Below are 12306 nucleotides of genomic sequence, written 5' to 3' on the forward strand. Positions count from 1 at the left end.
TGGTCAGTCAGTGCCATCATTTCCAGGTGACGTAACTGAGGCAAACACTCCTCTGACTGCAAGGAGCTGCAGCACCACATCCTGTACCTGCATTCTCATCTAGCATTGACTTCACCCTGCACTTCATGGCCTTTCTCCACACAAATCTCACGTTATTTGCGGCTCTTTGAAGGAATATCGGAGCAGTTTCTTTTATTTAAAATAAGTGTGTGAGAATAGGCTTTCCTTGGGCATCTTTTGGGGTATTTTCTTCTAAACTATGCCATCAGCGATTAGGAGTTGCCCTAAGCGCGATTAGGAAGCCTAGGAAGGGCTCACCTTGTTACACGCTACAACAGCAACCGAAGTTAAAAATCTAAAGATTCTTTTTTTCTTTTCTTCCCGTTTTTGCTACTGAATAAACATCTCGCACTCTGCCTCCCCTTCCTCTCAACAGGAGCGCAGAGCCGGGTGCAGCCCAACCCTCGCCGCAACCCGCCAGCCCCAACCACCGCCCCGCGCGAGCCACCCTCAGCACCGCCCTGCAAGGGGCGGAACCCCGGCACGGCCCGGATGCGAGCGGCGGCCGCGCGTGACGCCAGGCACCGCTCCCACCAATGCGCGGCCGAGGCGCTGCGTTTTGAACGTCGGGGATCGGCGCCAACCGCTCGGCTGCGCGCGGGGACTCCCTGCTGCTCGTGGCATCTCTGTGCGGGCGGCGGCCGGCGCCGCTCTCGGGTAAGCGGGCGCTGCGGCTGGGCGTGTTGCGCGGGCCGGGCCGCTACGAGCCGCACGAGGAATGGGGAGGAAGCGCTCCGACCGCGGCCTGCAGCCGGGGCTGCCATCTGCTCAGGGGTCTGCTGCCACCCGCCGTGGCGTGGCGTTGTGGATCAGCAGCTGAATGAGCCCGTTGCCGTTTCTGTTTGTAAAGGTCGAAGATGGCCGAGCATCTGAAAAAACCCTTCAAAGACAGTCTGAGCGACATAAAGGAACGGATGAAAGAGAAGAGAAATCAGAAATGGGCGACGTTGAGCAAAATCAGCCAGATCTCAACTGTGAAATGCAAGAGAGCAAGTAAGATACTTGAATATCTTAATGTATAGGTGTTCTAAGTTGGTTTTTTTTTGTTTGTTTGTTTGTTTGTTTTTTTTAACCGAGTTGAAATGCGTGCTGTTTTGTTGCAGCCACCACCTCTGTGAAAATGAAAAGCCTCCAGGCCAACAACAAAGCTCTGGCTCAGGCTTTGCAGGAAGAAAAGCTCAAACTGAGGGATGCTCAAGCTCTTATCCTACAGCTAAGGAAAGAGTATCAAGATCTGAAGTTTCAAATGTTTGACTTGCGAAGAAATCTTGCATTCAGGCAAGCACAAGGACTGGTTGAGGTACTTTAATCACATCTTTATAATTTGGCGAAGCTAGCTGTGAGAATCAGTGCAAATGATCCAGTAATAGCTTTGTGAATTTAAACGTTTCACAAAAATGAACTTAATGCGTAGAATATTCTTTGTAATCACAGTTAAAACACCTAATTACAGGTATTTTATACAGTATGTCCAGAATTTAGTTATCTTGTAATATTGGTGAAAGGATAATTATACTATTAGCTGATACCTGAATATAACAGCAACAACGTTGTTTTCCTTCTCTCGTCCATTAGACTAGACTGTCAGCTTTGAGTGAGATAATTTCAAAAGTTTCTCAGAACTTACTGGAGTCAGTTGATCTCCTTGGCCCAGCGAAGGATTTGTGTTCCAGAAGTGTAGTAAGTACCTTTTCCTCTCTGGAGAGGGGGGTTTTCTGTGAGTTCTTTCCCTTACTCCTTTGTGTGCCTCTATGTTGCTTCATTTTTTGCGATTGGAGGCTCAGTTTGGAGGTCAGAGTAGTACCTCTGTGTGGGTGTGTAGCAGGACTCAGGCTCTGCTGTAGGGTGAGAGGTGCACCCTGATTCTCTATGGCTTTGTGTCTTCCTCCCTGTATCATCCTCACAGTTCCCTCCCCTGTCAACTATGTATTTTTGGGTTAAGGGTTGCTGTTGACATGACGGAACTGAGTGAGTTCCTACAGTATTTTATGTCGGCCAGTCAGGAAGCAAATGAAAGCAACCAGGAGTCCTTTCAGCTCTTCTTTGTGCAATTGGGCTACTTTCTAAAATCTTTATATGGCCTGAGCTTATTTCAGCTGTTGAGTCAAAGTAAGATTTATTTTCTCCACAGAATCAGAGGGTGTGTACTTCAGTGCTTGAAAATAATTCCAGTGACATAGGAGGGAGAAGTTCTGTGTAAGTATGTTTTGTCAATACATATTTGAAAATGCCATTAGAGTAAGTTTAATTTTGTGAGAAAGGGGAAGAAATTCTATGTAGTAGATGCAGTTGTTACAAAGTAGCAGTTTGTTGTTACAAAATATATTGTTATTCAGTAAGTGTTACCTTTGGTATTTTTTCCAGAGAGCTTCTACAGCCTGCTGATGGAGATGATCAAGTACTTCAATGTAGGTTGGAAGCTGATTGTGAGAAAAGTGAGCCAGGTCATTCTGTGTTCAAGATCTGTCAGGAACTTGACAATGACACTTCCTTAGCCAAAATAATTCCAGACAAAGGTAAACAAATTGAAGTATTTGGCATTGCTCTATTGAGAAGCAGGGAAAGCGTGTGAGATTACAAGGTTAAAACTGAATTACTGCTTTTGATGTAATTGGCAAATAGTTTTCATTTATTACTCTCTGAGCTTTACAGTACTGGCTAGCTGGTAAGCTTTTTGAATGAAGGTGCATAACAAAATAGGGTATCAGCTTGAAAATGCTTTTTCTTCCATATATCTGCAACCTAGTTTCATTTATCTACCAAAGAGTTGATCAGAGTAAATTAATCTTCAGTCATGCAATTTAAGAAGTCAACAACTATAAAAGTACAAAATAACTGGAGAAACAAAAGACCTGTGAGTAACCTCTCCAAATAAAACACTTCAGGAAAATCCTGGTTGTAGTATTCTTAACTGCTTTTTGTCTGGAGGTTGTATTAAATATAACTTATCCTAACACATAGCAATCAAGATATACAAATCTCTTGAGAAAATTCTAAGATAGTCATAAGTTTTGACAAATTAAGAACTTGAATAAAACCTCTTTGTATTGTTACTATTTAGCTTTAATGTGATTCTTTTCAATTTTGAGGGCAAACATCTGATTTTCATGTGTACAACATTGCATCAGTGCTGGGAGATGTTTCTTCAAGTGGCGAAGATGGATTTGGTAATATGTTAACAAAGAATGTGTCTACCAGGCGCCGCTGTTTGAAGATGACAAGTAGAGATGAACTTTGCACTGGCATTTTGGACAATTTGGAAGCATCTGATTCAGCTGAAGAGCCTTTTAAACAGGATGAAATGAGGCTTCAGAAAAGTCTAGATGTGTGTACTGTGGAAAACATACATTCGGGTATTTCTCAGGTGGACAAAGTAGGTTCAGACCTGGTATTAAGGCAGATGGATTCTGAAACTGCGAAGGTCAGTTCACGCAACAGTTCAGATCTTAAACAGCGTGCATGTAAAAACACAGAAGACTCTCAAGTAAGGAGAGAGAAGGATCAGAAGGTGAAAATGGGAGGGACTAAAGATACTTCCAGACCAAGGTCAAAGAAAAGACAAGGTAAAGAGACTTGCAAAGAAAAGTTGGACAACTTGAGTGGTTCCAGTGATGCTTATGATTTTAATTTTGAAGAGAGCATCCATGTTACACCTTTTCGACAAAATAAGGTGAATGACAGAGATACTGATGTGGGTGACAAAGAAGAGTCATCTGAATCTAATAGCATCGAGTTGAGTGATACTGAAGGAGATTCAGATGATAGCCTTTACGTACCTTATAAGAATAAACCAAAAAAAAGGAAAAGTTCAGTGGATGAGACTGGTACATCACCAATCCATGTGAGGCCAAGGTCTAAAAGATGTCTGGCACAGCGTGAGCAGAAACTCCATAAAGAAGAGACTGAAAAAAAGACTGAAATCAATAAATCAAGTGAAAAGTCTACTAGTAAGTTTGTAAAGTGCTCTGTAACTGTTTGATTGAGCTTTATCACTGTTCCAGAGGTTTAGGCTTTTTATGTTTTTAATGGAAACAGAATAATGTTGCTGAAAATAATTAGATTCATTTTTTGTCCACCTTTTTCCTCGCAGCAGAAATTGAACTTAAAGATAGTTTTGTTTAAGAAATTGCTCAACAATGAATTAACGTTGTATTTTAGTTGTAGTTCAAAGTGTACTAAAGCTGAGTTTGAAAAAGGGAGAACAAAAGCATAATCTGGGAGACACTGAAAGATAGAGATGATAGTTATAGCTGACTTCCTTCGTGTCTATTCTATTCACTGACATTGTCTGTTAAGGTTTGACATTGCCTGAGTTGTCTTAAACAACCTTTCGTGAAGCACAACTAATTTTCTTAATTTTTTTTTTCTTTTTTTGCAGGTCAACCTTCTAAATCATTTCATGGTCATCTCTGTGATGTTACTAACATTGCTTCATCACTCCTAAGCAAAGGGAATGCACCTGTTGGCCCTGCAGGTGAAAGATCACCATCTCCAAAACGCAAACGAAGAAGCTGTACACTTACTGTGAACTATAAGGAACCAAGTATTACAGCGTGGGTGTTTTTTCAGTTTGATGTAAAGTCAATCATAATCCATTAAATAAATTATTTGAGAGGGGTACTTAAATACTGTTAATAAGTTCTTAGCAAAATATTCAAAGGAATCTGTTGGCAGTAGTATGAAATAGTTGATGTGAAATTGAACTTGCTAATGGGAAGATAATGTTTTCAACAAGGAAGAAAAGAGAACTCAAGCTGCTTTTTTTTTTTTTTTTTTTTTAACAGGAAACTTAGAAGAGGAGATCCATTTACAGATATATGCTTTCTGAATTCTCCAATTTTCAAGCAGAGGAAAGATGCTAAACGCAATTCCACTAAGAAGAAATCTCTTTCAAAATATAACGAGAAATTTGTTGGTGGTTGTTGAGATTTTCTGTGATGCTAACAGGACTATGAAGAGAGGAAATCCATCAATCCTTCAGCCAGCAAACTTACACTATACAACTATCTCTAGGCGTTTAACTGGATATAAAACAAAGTGGGTTTTGGTTTTAATCAAATGACTTATTCTTAAGGATGTAGAAGACATGAGATTACTTTTATAACTAGGGTGATTCCACTTAAGCTCTTTTGGGAGACATGCTACTTTGTGAATTTGTAAATACATCTGAAATATCTGAAAAAGATGAAGAGCAAAATTTTCTGACTTAAATCCTGCTTCATCTGACTGTGGTTGGCGCAAGCAAACTTCAGGTACTGAAGTTCAAATGTTATCCAGATCTTATTTATGTAACAGTTTCATATTGAAGCCTATAATAAAAGTGTTAGTGTTGGAAAGAACTCAGAGTTGATTGGAGTCCTTTTTACAGGGTTTCCATAGTTGCTTGAAGGGTAGCAGTGTCAGCTATAGACAGAGTGAAAGCCAGTGCATTCCTTTCCTTCTCATATTGAGTATGGTTGGAAGTAACACCAATTGTAATTCAGTTAGTTGTGTGAGCTCTCAAAAGTTTCAATTCTAGTTGTTACTTCTATAAACATAAGTTAAACTTAATTTACTTTGTTCCTAATCTTATTTGGTTATCTGCAAATGTTGTGGAAAGCTTTCTGTTTCGGGAACTGGAAGTAAACTGTAAGCCAGAGTACTGAGCTTTACTGTTATGTACCTCATAATTCTTGTCTTACTGTATAAGAACCAGAGGAAAACTTAGTATTTGATACAACAATTGGCAGAAAGCTAGAAAAACTTAGCTGGAAGGAAGCTATCCAGCAAGATTTCAAGGTTCGATAGCACTTAAAATATAGTGCATTTCTTCACTTCAGGAACATTTAAAAGTGTTAATGGATACATTAATGAAAAGAGGAAAGCTGCATTCAACATAAGTAACCTCTCTACAAGGTTGCTCCTTGCTCTACAAGGTTGCCTATCTTGCCTGTCCTGCTTCAAAAGTTATTAGTGCTCTCCTGTGATAAATGTTTTGATTTACTGGCAACATTTTTACATAATCAAAACACTAAACATGATGAAAACACTAAATCTCTTCTGAATGCTACTTACTGCCTTATGGACCATATGCCTTTATGTGACTGTTTACTTCCCAGTGCCTTGCATTGTGATACTAAAGGGCTAGTGGACAAAAAAAAAAGAAAGAAAAAGAAAAAAGCGAATGACATGCTTTGAGACTCACTTGGTTTTTCAAAGAATTGTTTGAGTCCTTAAAGAGACTGGGATAACAGCACTATATCTCAGCTAACGGAAAGCTGGGAATAGGTGGAACACTTGGAACCTTCATCTCTCTCCTTACTTTCTCATCTCAGCTTTGTATATTGTAGTCAACTAAATGCTCCCGATGAACTTTTGAATAGATTCTCTCAAGTGCACGTAAAAAAATGCACTGACTGCATTCTTATGGGTTCATGGTACTCAGTTGTGAAATTGCTTCAGTGTGTATATTTGCAATGCAGGAACTAATCAAAAAGAAGAAGAGACCAAGTAAGGTTTTGTACATATATAATTTAAAACTATTCTGTACCAATACAATATATTAATTTTACAAATGTAAAATTCATCAGCTGTTAAAGCATTTGCAAAACCACATTCTACTGTAACTTTATTGCACAGTATCTATGAAAATATTAATTCTTAAATTAGAAAACAAATGTTTCAATATAGAAGAGACAATCTGATTGAAATACAATAAGAAAATCTACTCTGAAAATAACAAAATTTCACAGGATACTAAGCTTACAGGTGCACCTGTAGGCCCAATCTACAAAACCGGATCATAGCATCTGGTACTGGCTAATTAAAAAAAGAAAAATTCTTTGTACCTTAGTTATAGATCCAAATGTAGGTCAGACTAATCTCATGTGAAACACTGTGGCAATTCTAGTGTTAACATTTTGAGTATTTTGCATATACCACGTTTACTACCAGATAGTTCCTGACTCTACTTAACTGCTTCAACATTGCACAGGTATTTTGCAGGAATATATTCCTTGATGCAGCATAGGGTGGGGGTTTTTCAGCCTTATAACTACTGAATGTTACCAGTGTATCATCTGTAAATATAAAACACTAAGATTGAGAGTTAAATTTGTTTGTCACAAAAGCATTATAGTTACAAACTGATTAGAAAATGTCAAGTGATGACTTTTTGGCCTGTCCTATCTCAATTAGGAAGTTAGAAGTACCTCTTAAATGTAGTGTAGGCAGCAAAATATATATTACATATGTGCTTAATTTGAAGATATGCTAACATGAGTTGTAAAATGTTAATATGCTCCTGGGTCTAAATAATCACAGTTAATAAGTATTTACAATAAAGCTTGGTAGAAAATCCAGTTTACCACAGAAGCAAGTATATAAGATTGAAGCTGAAAGACACTGACAGTTGTGTACTTTTGTCTCTGCTGAATAACCTGAAGAATTTATGAGTGAAGAGTATTATATGGGGTGGGTCGTGAAGTGCATCAAAACCTTAATGTCATTAAGCCAATTAAAATTAAATATAGTATAATTAAATTGGAGCCTTTAAAGATATTTTGAGTACTTATGTCCTGCATAAGTTATTATGACATTACGTATCTAGTCTGATTTTTTTTTTTAATTATCTCTTTTAATAGTGGTTATGATATTACAATTTGAAAGTTAATATCTATTAAAAAAAAAAAAAAAAGGAATAGAAAAACTTGCATCTATCAAATGTTGTAGGCAGTTCTTGTTTGGAACTGGCTGTTCTCTCACAGCTTCTCAACCAGCTGAGTGTTTCTTTTAAAAAATAATATATTATAAAAAGATCCTACAATGAAATAAGTGTCTTAGATATTCCCTCCCTCCCTTTGTTCTCCCTTACTGTGTTTTGTTTTTAATGGGGAAAAATCATAAAGTTTTCCAAGTAGTTACTGCATTAGGTAAGCTATAACATTAATTGTCTGGAAATTTTCTTCAGATTCCCAAACAAGTGCAACTTCCCATATTTTGTAGTTTTTCTGACACTGGGAAGGTTATGATGAACATACGGTAGTGGGAACACAAAAAGATCAATAATTAAATATATTATAAAGCATTTTAATAAAATAATTTTTGTAACTTTGTTATAATACATGTTTGCAAAACTGAAAGGGTTTTTAAAAGTGCTAATCATTAAACACAAGTTTTTCAAAACCTTATAGTCCCACAACTCAGATATAATGGCTTCCCCTGCCCATAAAGTAGGCACACTGATTGGTCGTTTAAAAAAAAAAAAAAGTGTCACTTATCAATCAATCCAGCTTCTTTAATTTTTGTATAGAAGAATTTCTCCAGTATATTGGCACATTTGTAGTATTCACTCTCGGGGGGGTTGTACTCTCTGCAATTTGTAAAGACTCGCTGCAAGTCTGCCATGAATAATTTCTTAGACACGTAGTACCTATTCTTGAGTCGCTCACTCATTGTTTTGAGATCTGTACAGGAAAAAAATAGATTAACAATGTTTGATTCAAACAGTATTTTATGCAATATCCCTTCATGTTGATGTGCCACTTGACATGAAATGGTGAAGCTGCAGTTTGCCCTATTTCTAACTGTGTAAGTCTAAGGCCTATCCCACTTTTTAGTTTCAACAAGACCAGGTGAGCACGTGGCCCTAAGCAACATTTTACTGTAAGAACAATTTTGTGTAGAGTTTATTTTTAATTCTTCAAAACTCATTCTTGTGTGTTCTCATATTGTCTTGAGTTTCCTCTGGGTGTGAAGTATCCCTAACTCTCCACTAAACACTCTGTGAGGCAGAGCTGTTGTGAGTTTTGTGAGCTCTGCTGGAGAAGACCTGAGGAGCATACAAGTAAAGAGTTACCATGATATCATGCAATGCATGTTAACTTAAAATCCTTATTTCTGTACAAACACAGAAGAGAACAGGCATCAGAAAAGCAGAGAAAGAAAACTCTGCCAAGGGATGGTACACAGCATTCTTTTTCTTTGTTGCTAGAAAATAAATTTGTGTCAGGGACTGAGGAAGCTGGCTGCTATTTTAATAAGTACACAAATTGGTACAAACAGGCCAGGAGTCTATACAAAGCAACATGAACACTGTTCCACTAAAAGGATTGATAGCAGCCTGCAATGAACTTGTATTTCATTCTCTAATAACATTAAAAGATACAGAAGTCAGAAAGATGGAGGTGAGCATTGCACAAACAATGAAGGAATACCAGGATTGACTTTTAAGTCTGCTGCAATAGCAGTCAAAACAAGCATCTATTTAGAATAGCAAAAGTTACATGACAGCAGTCAAAAGCGAAGAAAAATGATCTCAGTTTTTGTGTACTTTCCTTTGCAAGTAATCCCACATAAACAATAGCTGCATGGGGGAAAAAATATAGCTCTGGCATGTCTAAAATACAAAGATAAAAGTTACAAGAAATGATTCATATTGCAGTTGAATAAAGAATTTTCCTAAATTTAAATTGAAGCAAGCAAGCCCTTTGTTAAGGGTTGAATTGAAAACTCTTGCACTTCTGATGAAGTCTTCTCTATGGGATTTAGAAAGCTTAAATCTAGTTTTCAAAGCAATTCAAACAGGTGTTATTGAAAGTTTGCTATCAGACTTTTTAGCATAGCAGTAGAAACTGCAATGACCAGTTACCACACAAGAACTGTTCATACAAGTCCCATAAACCAGCTAAATCCCAGAGGTTTTGAGATGTCTGCATCTTTTAAGAGCTTCACAGTGAGTCTCTAAGGGCATACTGAGATTTCACAGGAATATTTCATAAATGCTTCAGAAAGATCACAGACTACTCAAATTTCAAATGACAGCTTCATACTCTTAGCACTTCAGAGGTACAAGTTATCCAGCTGCAAATAATGTATCTTTTAACACAAAGCAATCAGATTACAATTTGTCTGTTATGCCTCTAGCTATAGAGATTTTTAAACACTATACTTAAGAAATGTTAATGGCATTACCCATGGGAAACCTTATAACTTCATAATATCCAGGAGCTTCTGTTCTCTTCACAGGTTCCATGAAGGGCCAAGCGCTTTGATGGCTCTTTGGTAAAGAAAAAAGTAAGGTATCTAATATGGAAACTCTATATTAGAAATCATTTAAAAATCTTTATAGAAGGTAAGCTAGAACGAGCACTCACCTTCACCTGCTGCAGGATGGTTTTTAATGTGCTGTAAAGTTGATCTGGATCCTTGGGCTCTTTACTGGAAAGAAAATATTAATACAAAAAGATTAGTTTGAATCCCAGATCTTCATCCCACCAAAGTGCATCATACCTAAAAGCAATTCCAAAAATTCAAGCAAAATAAAAAGTAAAATAAAAATCTTAAGAACACATCCCTGGCACATTTTTATCTGTTTTCCAATGAAGGAAAGGAAATCTCAAATGACATTACTGAAAGACTTCTCAAAGGAATCTCAAATCCACTTCATTATTCTCTGTGCAGCACTTACCCTCTTTCTTTTCCGCTTGGTTTCCAGCCAGTCTCTCCTGTACACCAACAGCATGAGAGATTACATGAGAACTACAGTAGGTCAAAACATTAACTGAGTTATGGCAACTCTAAAAATATAAGCAATTTCAGCACTGTCATAGCAAACTAGGTTAGTTTTCATAAAAGCTACTTCTAATAAGAAATGCAACAACCTAACTTAGAGCCCCATTCAATTTTCTGCATGACCCTTCTTCCAGACTGCTGAGAAGATTCTAAAATAGTATTTTGTGATATGTGATACACCCGTTTGTAAAAGTAATTCAGTACATATTTTACCATAACCTCTGTAAAGAAAAAGATAGAAAGGTTGATCAATTTGATTCCCTAAGAAAATAGAATAAACTGCAGAAAAACAGTGCTGAGCAAATAAAAAAGAAAAAAAAAAGAAAGAAAAAAAAGAAAAAAAAGAAGATACTTCAATGTCCTGAATCTATTTTATCCTGTTCTAAGTCCATGGAAGTCCATGTTTAACACAGAATTCAACCTTATTCAGGAGTGCAGTGCATCAGTGGTGACATCGAAATTGCTGACTATACTGTGATATAAATTAAAGATGGATCTGATGTAAATCAAATTAAACACGTACACAAAAGAGCATCAGCCTTGGATGCCTTGAGGAAGTACTGAAGACATCAGCTGTAATGGAAATGCAATAATCTTCATTGGAATCAAATTAACACGAAAAATCAATTGCATATTAGTAAAAAATAAATAAGTGATTGTATTAGTATTTATTATCTTGGATATTTCTTGGGTTGTTCTGCTTCTGTTCTACATTTAAAGAGATTGATACATACTAATTCCAGGGATGCTTTCTATAGGAATCTGTCGTACTCCATCTTTGAAGCAAGAAAGGCCAGGATAAACTTTTCGAATCTGAGCTTGTTTCCTTTCTATGAGCTTTTTAATGATCTGTAATTAAGCAGCAGAGAAAACAAAAAGAGTTGATGTGCTCCAAAGTAACAAAGAACTGTGATGAGCAAAAAGACACTCACAACCTGATCTTATGGTCCTTACAAATACAAGTGGCTAACAGAGGCAAGAAACCTGGCCAAGCACTAATTCTGCAGATGAGTCTATCAAGTCTCTCAGATGTCTACTTAGGTGCAGGTCTGGAGAAAAGGAGTCATAGCTCACTGATCACAGCCTGCAAAGCTCCTGGGCAGGTGGCAGATGTACGGAAGGAAATTTCCTGGAAGTTGTTGGGGAACTGCCTCTAACTCCAACATCTGGTGCTTGGGAACTATTTCCACACATCCTGGTCAGAAATTTTAAGACACATTTGTTCTCATACTGCAGTATTTTAGAAGTATCTGGAGATTTCAAAGCCTGCATGTAAATGCAGAATTTGCTTAGATATTAGTCAGAGATGTTCTTACTAAAGACTTTACCTTTAGGAAGACAAAGTTGATTCTACTTTTCGGACCCTATATTCTACTTGTAAATGACAAAAAAGGCTTCCCCAGACCAGATGGTTTGAGCTTATAACTGTATTACTTCTATTAGGCATGTTTAAGAGAAGCAACATTAGCAAACTACAAGAGATAAGTGTTATGTGCCCACCCAACAACATCCCATCCATGAGGAGATGATGGGTCCAAAAGAACACTGGAATCTGAAGAGTAACCCAAACAAACAGATATAAGAGGTAAAAATAACTATTTGTGCTATATGGACTTTAGTTATCAAAACCTTCCCAGTAAGTTAATTTTTTTTTTTTTTTTTTTTTTTTTATAGGAATCATACAACAGCTGAGTT

General features: G+C 37.3%; 2 protein-coding genes across 3 annotated transcripts in view; one reads left to right on the top strand and one right to left on the bottom strand.

Moving 5' to 3' along the window:
- The first annotated feature begins 667 nt into the window (after positions 1 to 667).
- On the top strand, positions 668 to 5396 carry SGO1 (shugoshin 1). Of its 2 annotated transcripts, none has more exons than XM_042816565.1 (9): positions 668 to 717; positions 911 to 1053; positions 1164 to 1360; positions 1636 to 1740; positions 2192 to 2256; positions 2425 to 2576; positions 3150 to 4007; positions 4439 to 4613; positions 4845 to 5396. In XM_042816565.1, the coding sequence occupies exons 2-9, from the start codon at positions 918 to 920 to the stop codon at positions 4984 to 4986; spliced, it is 1830 nt and encodes a 609-aa protein (XP_042672499.1). In that variant the 5' UTR covers positions 668 to 717; positions 911 to 917; the 3' UTR covers positions 4987 to 5396. The 2 variants fall into 2 exon arrangements, with proteins under 2 accessions (XP_042672499.1, XP_042672500.1); XM_042816566.1 differs by having other exon boundaries at positions 3150 to 3623.
- Positions 5397 to 6550: 1154 nt separating this feature from the next.
- KAT2B (lysine acetyltransferase 2B) overlaps positions 6551 to 12306 on the bottom strand; it is a 41673-nt gene continuing 35917 nt past the window's right edge. Inside the window, exons 15-19 of the mRNA XM_042816845.1 lie at positions 11346 to 11460; positions 10508 to 10544; positions 10194 to 10257; positions 10012 to 10096; positions 6551 to 8504 (exon numbers count right to left, since the gene is read on the bottom strand). Of these exons, the coding sequence (XP_042672779.1) occupies positions 8311 to 8504; positions 10012 to 10096; positions 10194 to 10257; positions 10508 to 10544; positions 11346 to 11460 (495 nt within the window). The 3' untranslated portion in view covers positions 6551 to 8310. The remainder of the gene's footprint in view (positions 8505 to 10011; positions 10097 to 10193; positions 10258 to 10507; positions 10545 to 11345; positions 11461 to 12306) is intronic.

Source organism: Centrocercus urophasianus, unplaced genomic scaffold, assembly GCF_019232065.1.
Source record: "Centrocercus urophasianus isolate 14NV4802_14NV808 unplaced genomic scaffold, USGS_Curo_1.0 seq_16, whole genome shotgun sequence".
NCBI lineage: Eukaryota > Metazoa > Chordata > Aves > Galliformes > Phasianidae > Centrocercus > Centrocercus urophasianus.